The sequence below is a fragment of the Manacus vitellinus genome, unplaced genomic scaffold, assembly GCF_001715985.3.
Source record: "Manacus vitellinus isolate BGI_N305 unplaced genomic scaffold, ASM171598v3 scaffold_16_pilon, whole genome shotgun sequence".
Lineage (NCBI taxonomy): Eukaryota > Metazoa > Chordata > Aves > Passeriformes > Pipridae > Manacus > Manacus vitellinus.
In genome coordinates, this window is record NW_021939189.1 from 1,381,247 (window position 1) to 1,387,490 (window position 6,244).

The window sequence follows — 6,244 nt, forward strand, 5'->3', positions numbered from 1 at the left end:
GAGGGTGTGTACGTGTTTGCTTACACATATATAAACTCATTATTTTATATTTAGTTATTTTTATATATATATCTATCTGTATCTCTCTTTGTGTGGGAATGTACGTGTGTGTGTGTTTGTGAGCATCTCCCCACACCCCCCTGCTCTCGGCTCCTGCCCAGCGTGGGCCGGGCTCAGCTGAGCTGGGGTTATTTTTAAAAGCCAATCCTGTTTCCCAGAGCAGCTCCCAGATCCATAAATAACAGCGATAAATCCTCCCCCTCCCGCCAGAGGGGAGTCACTCCCTCACTCCGCTGCTTTTCCCAGGAAAAGGAGCACCTGGGGGGCTGGAAGGAATTGTATCAATTAATTGTATCAATTAAATAACTCCCACAAAGAGCAAGGGCAATCCTTCGGCTTTTAATGCTTGGAAAAGAAAATTCCAGGCTAAGGACAGGGAAGGTCCTGGGCTGGGAAGGACTTTGCTGCAGCCCAGAAAAATGGCACCTGCCACTGTCCCAGGTTGCTCCAAGCCCCATCCAACCTGGCCTTGAACACTTCCAGGCATGGGCCAGCCAGATTCTCTGGACACCAGAGAAACTAAACCTGTCCTAAAGCTGTTCCTAAAGCTTTTCCCTCGGAGCCACAACCCCCCCCCAACACTCACCCCCAGAGCAAAATGAAGAGTTCCGAGCTCATTCCACATTCAATGTTTATTTATTTGTAATACAAATAGAAACGTGTGCCCAAATCTCGCCTCAAAGTTCTACCCAGATTGTTTAAAAAAAACCTACAGAACATTCTTTCATCGTCTGACAGTTAAAAAGCTGCGTTTAAAAGAACCAGAGTTTTCAGTAGCCTGTCAAAACAAGTGACATTTTACTGCTGGAGCATCTGCAACTTCTACCAAGGAGAAGCACGTTCTCGAGCAACAGCGGCGTTGTACAATCAGTTGCTTATCACAAAAGACATTTATGATAGGGCAATTTTGTAAAAATCAGCGTTAATAGAGATTTTTTTTTTTTTTTCCTAATGAAAGGAGTAAAAACCATGAAAAATCCTCCAGTCCAATTCGGGGAGGCACGGACTCCACGCTTCCTGGAAAAGCCAGTTTCAAGGGAAGACTCTCTTTGGCGACACAGACTGCTCCGTTAGGAAGGTACAGCGTTTGGAATCCAGGAGTGCAGGTTTTTTTTACATACTTTGAGTCAAAAAAAAAAAAAAAAAAAAGGTGCGTGTTGATCGTTGAAAGGACAGAAAGAAAAACGAGTTAAAAAGCATTTTGAAATGTTGGGACACACACAAACACAAATACCCTATCCATTTTCTAGGTATCCATGCATGATCTTTATATAATGAGCGACACAGCTACGGAAAAAGAAACCATGATTCCGGGTGTTTTTCGGTCAGTGTGCGAGTTTTTAGTTCAAAAGTTATTCAACACTTACCGCAGGAGTGTAAATGAAGAGCTTGATGCACCAGCTACCACTAGAAAAACATGTCAGAGCTGAATTTAAACCTGTGTTTCCTAACAGAGCATCCCCCACGTCTGTAGCTGTTGATAACTGCCGTTCAAAATTTAATTCGAAATGAAATGAAACTTTAGAACGTTACCAACATCTTCAGCATGAACTGAAAGGCATAAAGAGATGGTGAGGTATGAGAGCACCGACCTGCTCTGGGTGTCGAGACTTCACTTTTAACCAGCTACCACAGACTTTGCAATTTTTCTTTCCCACCTCACTCCGAGGAGTTTTAAAATCTGCAAATGGTGAGTGGAGATGTGGATTGGGAACAAAACATTCTACACAAGTTACATGGGGATTCTTTTCATTTTGTTTATAAAACCAAGAGACAACGAAGCGATTCTTTTAATCAAAAGAAATGACCAAAATCTCAAAGCATCAGATTCAACTACAGGAAAATGATGTGGCTTTTTTTCTTCCCTCCCCCCCCTTCCAAGATCTGCACGAGAACTGAGGCTGCAGACTGAATCCAGAGGAACCCGAAACCAAAGGAATGGAACAAAACAACTTCGTGTACACGTGTGTATTCTGCTGTCTGGTGTCGTCCCGGGGTAGCACCACCACGAAAGGTTTGACACGGCCTAGTGGAACTTCACAAACTCCTCCAGAGTTCTGGGGATCTGGTTTTGGTAGCTGATGTTGTAGATCCGCACGGCGCGGGCAGCCAGGCACTTGAGACTCAGCTTCATTTGAGTTTTAAGGAGTATTTCGGACACCCCGGTCGTGCTTTTATCCAGAGGGGTTTTCTTCTGCTTGTTGGTCATGTCCGTGTGGGCACCGGCCTCCACCAGGCTGATGATGATGGAGTGCAACGTCAAGAAGTCGCTGATGGGCCGGTGGTACTGGACGATGATGTGCAGGGGGCTGTTCCCCTCGTTGTCCACGGCGTTCACGTCGGCGCCGCAGTCCAGCAGGAGCTTGGTGACCAGGGCGTTGGGGAAGCTGCACACGTCGTTGGTGTGGAAGTCGTCCACGGGCGTGCCCGAGTTGACGGCGTGGTGCAGCAGGCTGGAGCCGTCCCGCGTGCGCGGGTCCAGGTGGATCAGGTTGTAAATCTGCTTGTTGATGCGCGACTGGTCCTCCTCGCTGCACTGGGTCTTGGTAGAGATGCAGACCAAGTAGAGGAAGGTGAAGATGTTGCACTCGTAGTTGTCCAGGGCCGTGTGGATGTCGGAGTCCTGCGTGGTTTTGATGCGGGACATGCCCTGTTCTATCTCCAGGACGCTGCACCGCAGCACGCTCTCGATGTCCTTGGCTTTGACGGGCTCGTTCAAGTGGATCATCTGGGAAAAGACCTGAGCAAACCTCAGGAGGTCCTTGTGGGTGTTCCTGTTGCCTTTCTGCCTCAGGTGCAAGGCATGGAGCCACAGCTTGATGCACTGCTCAAACTCCATGTTATCCGCATAGACCGCCCCCCGGTAAATGATGGGGTGAGAAACATCGATATTGTCCGAGCCCAGAATTCTCTCCCGCACGATGAGGCCTTCCATGTGAAGGGCATCTCTGTCCTGCCTAATAGACTCTAATTCCTGAGGGGTCCTGCATTCAGTCCTGTTCCCGTAGGCCTCGATCTGTGGAAGAACCTCTTTCTCGATGACGCTCTCGCTGTCCCGGTACCTCTCCAGCATCGCTAAATATAAATAGTGGTAAGTCTTCAATATATCATAGTTTTCTCTGTCGTTGGCAAAGGAGGCGCCCAGCAGCTCCAGCGCCTCAATCCTGCTCCTCCTGTCGCAGTCGGCGTGGGCCAGCAGCAGCTCCACCACGTCGGCCTTGCAGCTCTCGGCGGCCACCTTGAGCGGGGTCATCCCGTGGCCGTTGACCATCATGGCCGCCTTCCACTTGACCAGCTCCCTCACGATCTCCAGGTGCCCGGCCTCGGCCGCGAAGTGCAGGGCGGTGGCGCCGCAGTGGGCCTTGGCGTTGGGGTCGGCGCGCTGCTCCAGGAGGTACCGCACCACGTCCGTGTGGCCCTTGTAGGCCGCGATCATCAGGCAGGTGTTGTCGTACTTGTTGGCGATGCTGATGTTGGCGTTGTTCTCCACCAGGTACTTGACGATGTCCAGCCTGCCGTCGAAGCAGGCCGCCCGCAGCGGGGTCGAGTTGGTCACCGTGGTGTGGTTCACGTTGGCGCCGTGGCTCACCAGCAGCTTCACCACCTCGAAGTGGCCGGGGCCCGCCTGCCCACCACAGCGCCGTGGCCCCATCGATGACGAAGCTGCAAACGTGAGGACAAGCTGTTAAAACGGTGCTCTCCCAAAAGCAACCTGGCCCATCCCACGGCGGGCACACACCCCGCTGACAACGGGGATTTTACAGCCATCCCACCCGGACTTGAAGGAACTCAAGGTCAAAAAATGGGATTGAGCACCCAGACCTCCCCAGGGAAGGAGATCTGGCAGGTGAAGCTTCAAAGCAGCCAAGGGATGTGGCCACATTTCCACTGGGACTCCCCAGGCTGCTTTGAAGGTGCCACCCACAAGCTCCAGCCCTCAGCCTGTGGAGATCTGGGAAGAAGAGTTACAAGAATTGGGAAGGAGAGTTACAAGAATTATCCCTTTGATGCCTTGTGCCGCAAACTGAGACATTAAAGAACAATAAAAAACATAAAATGGATATATTGACATAAAAAACAGACACAGACAAGGTACAGACACACAAACACCAGCCCTGGCAGCAAAGTTGGCTTCAAAATGTCTTATCACTTCCCTTTTCTCTCTCCCTGAGCTGCAAAACTGCCACAGCTTCCGCTGCTCCTCCTGATTCCAGAGCCTGTGCCTTAAACCAGCCCAGCAGTTACACAAATGGAACTCCAGGAAGAAAATTAAATTTAAAAAGCAGAAGTTCTGGAGATCTGCGTCACATCGTGGCCTTGCTGGCTCTGGGAAATGAGGGGACAGGTCACTGTTTCTGGAGCTGTTTTCATTCCCCAACCCAGCACGGTGTAACTCCAAATGCAAAGGGTGATGTCCTTCCTATTCCCTGGTTTTTGAAGCAGGATTTAAATGTAGAAACAGAGAGTGTTCACACTGCAGCTAATAAATGCTCAAGGCATGTCCCCAATCACTGAGGAGGGACAAATATTTCCATATGCCCAGTCACGTTACCCAGAGTTAAAATTTTGTAAGACACCGGGTTAATTTTCACTTTAACAGTGATCTTTATCAGTTGGTGAAGCTCTCAGAGCTCCACAGGAATAGCTGTGGCTGTTTGTAAACCCAGCACCTCCAGACAACACTGCAGAGGCTGTGTAAGAGCTCTCTGGCCTGCAGAGAGAATTCACAGTAAGAAATTCCTTACTGTGTAAATAATTCCATTAAAATACTCCCATATGAAAGCAGGAGGAAAGCAGGTGACAGGATTTGTTAACGAACACGAGGTGATTTGTTGGTGCACTGTAGCTCCAAGTGCAAAGCTGGAGCCCAAACAAGGGGAGCTGCTGTGCCACCTTATCTGAGGCACGACATTCCCGCGGGATCACATGGCCCTCCTCCTCTGCCACTGCACCCATTGTGCCTCAGACAACACCTCCTTTAATCTATGCTAGGCAGAGGCTCTGGCACCACATCACCACCCCAGGGAGGCACAAATTCAGCAGCACAGCATCTGCTGCCTGTCAACAGGGGCCCTCCCTTCCTTCGGCGGGATTTGGGGCAAACCTCAGCCGAGGAATTCTCAACCAGCTCCTGCTTGGAAAAAACAAGGGCTGGAAGGGAAAAGGAAGATAGAAAACACCAAACCACTCAGAGAAGTGGGTTCCTCCTGCTTCATTCAGTGTAGGAACTGAGCCAGCCTTTGCTGGGCCGGGTGGAGCTGCTCAGGTGTAACTCAAGCTGGAGCAGATGGAAGAGCCCAGCGGGGACCCCTCGCTCGGTGTCTGCCAGGAGCTCCCCTCCCTGTGCCAGCCACCTGCAGCTCCTGAAGCTCTTCCAGACACCTTCTCCATTACTCAGCCTCACATCTGACGCTGACAGCAAGGTGAGAGCTTGATGAGTACTCTGGGAGGTATTAAAAACAACGTTCCTCCTCCCTCGGGCCACGGCACCGTGGCACCTGGGGACCTGGACATCCCCACCACTGTCCTGGTGGGTCCCAGCTGAGGGCCTGGCACCCTCATCCCTCCCTTCCCATCCTAAAATGTCACATTTTCCTCCTGGCCATCCCACATGTTGGCTACCAGCAGTGAGGAAGGGATGTTGCTTGGGATGTCTGGGCTGGACACTGAAACCCCTTGATTTGGGTAAAGGGGTGGGTTCTGGTGTGCGGGTACCACCCAACCCTGATCCAGCTCCAGGTTAACCCTAATCCAGTTCCAGGTGCCCAAGTACCACCCTGCCCCAACCCAATCTCTGCTGTCACCTGCAGCACCAAACAATGTCACAGAAAGGCCATTTTGGCACAGCGAGAGAGAACATGGGGCAACCTCCTCACTAACAGGAAGCTCTCTGGGCTGTGGGGAACATCATCCTGTCCACAGTTTCAGGTGGGGAATTCCAGAAGAGCAAAGGCATTTCTGGCCCATAAAGCATCAAGTGGGATCTCCAATCACACAGGCATTTTTACCAGAGAATCCCAGAACAGTTGGGGCTGGAAGGAACCTCTGGAGATCACCCATCCCAACCCACTGCCAAGGCAGGATCACCCAGAGCAGGTGACACAGGAACTGGTGGGTTTGGAATGTCTCCAGAGAGGGAGACTCCACACCCTCCCAGTGATCTGCCACCCTTCATGGAAAGTTC

The 6,244-nt window shown here is 51.0% G+C and overlaps 1 protein-coding gene across 1 annotated transcript; it reads right to left on the minus strand.

Annotated features, from left to right (window-relative positions):
* Window positions 1-674: 674 nt before the first annotated feature.
* On the minus strand, window positions 675-3,718 carry FEM1B (fem-1 homolog B). Its single transcript, XM_029958821.1, has one exon. The coding sequence runs from the start codon at window positions 3,710-3,712 to the stop codon at window positions 2,087-2,089; it is 1,626 nt and encodes a 541-aa protein (XP_029814681.1). The 5' UTR covers window positions 3,713-3,718; the 3' UTR covers window positions 675-2,086.
* Between the last annotated feature and the right edge of the window lie 2,526 nt (window positions 3,719-6,244).

Bases quoted from the DNA above. Each gene is read 5' to 3' on its own strand.
- FEM1B (XM_029958821.1), bottom strand. From the start codon at position 3,712: ATGGGGCCACGGCGCTGTGGTGGGCAGGCGGGCCCCGGCCACTTCGAG.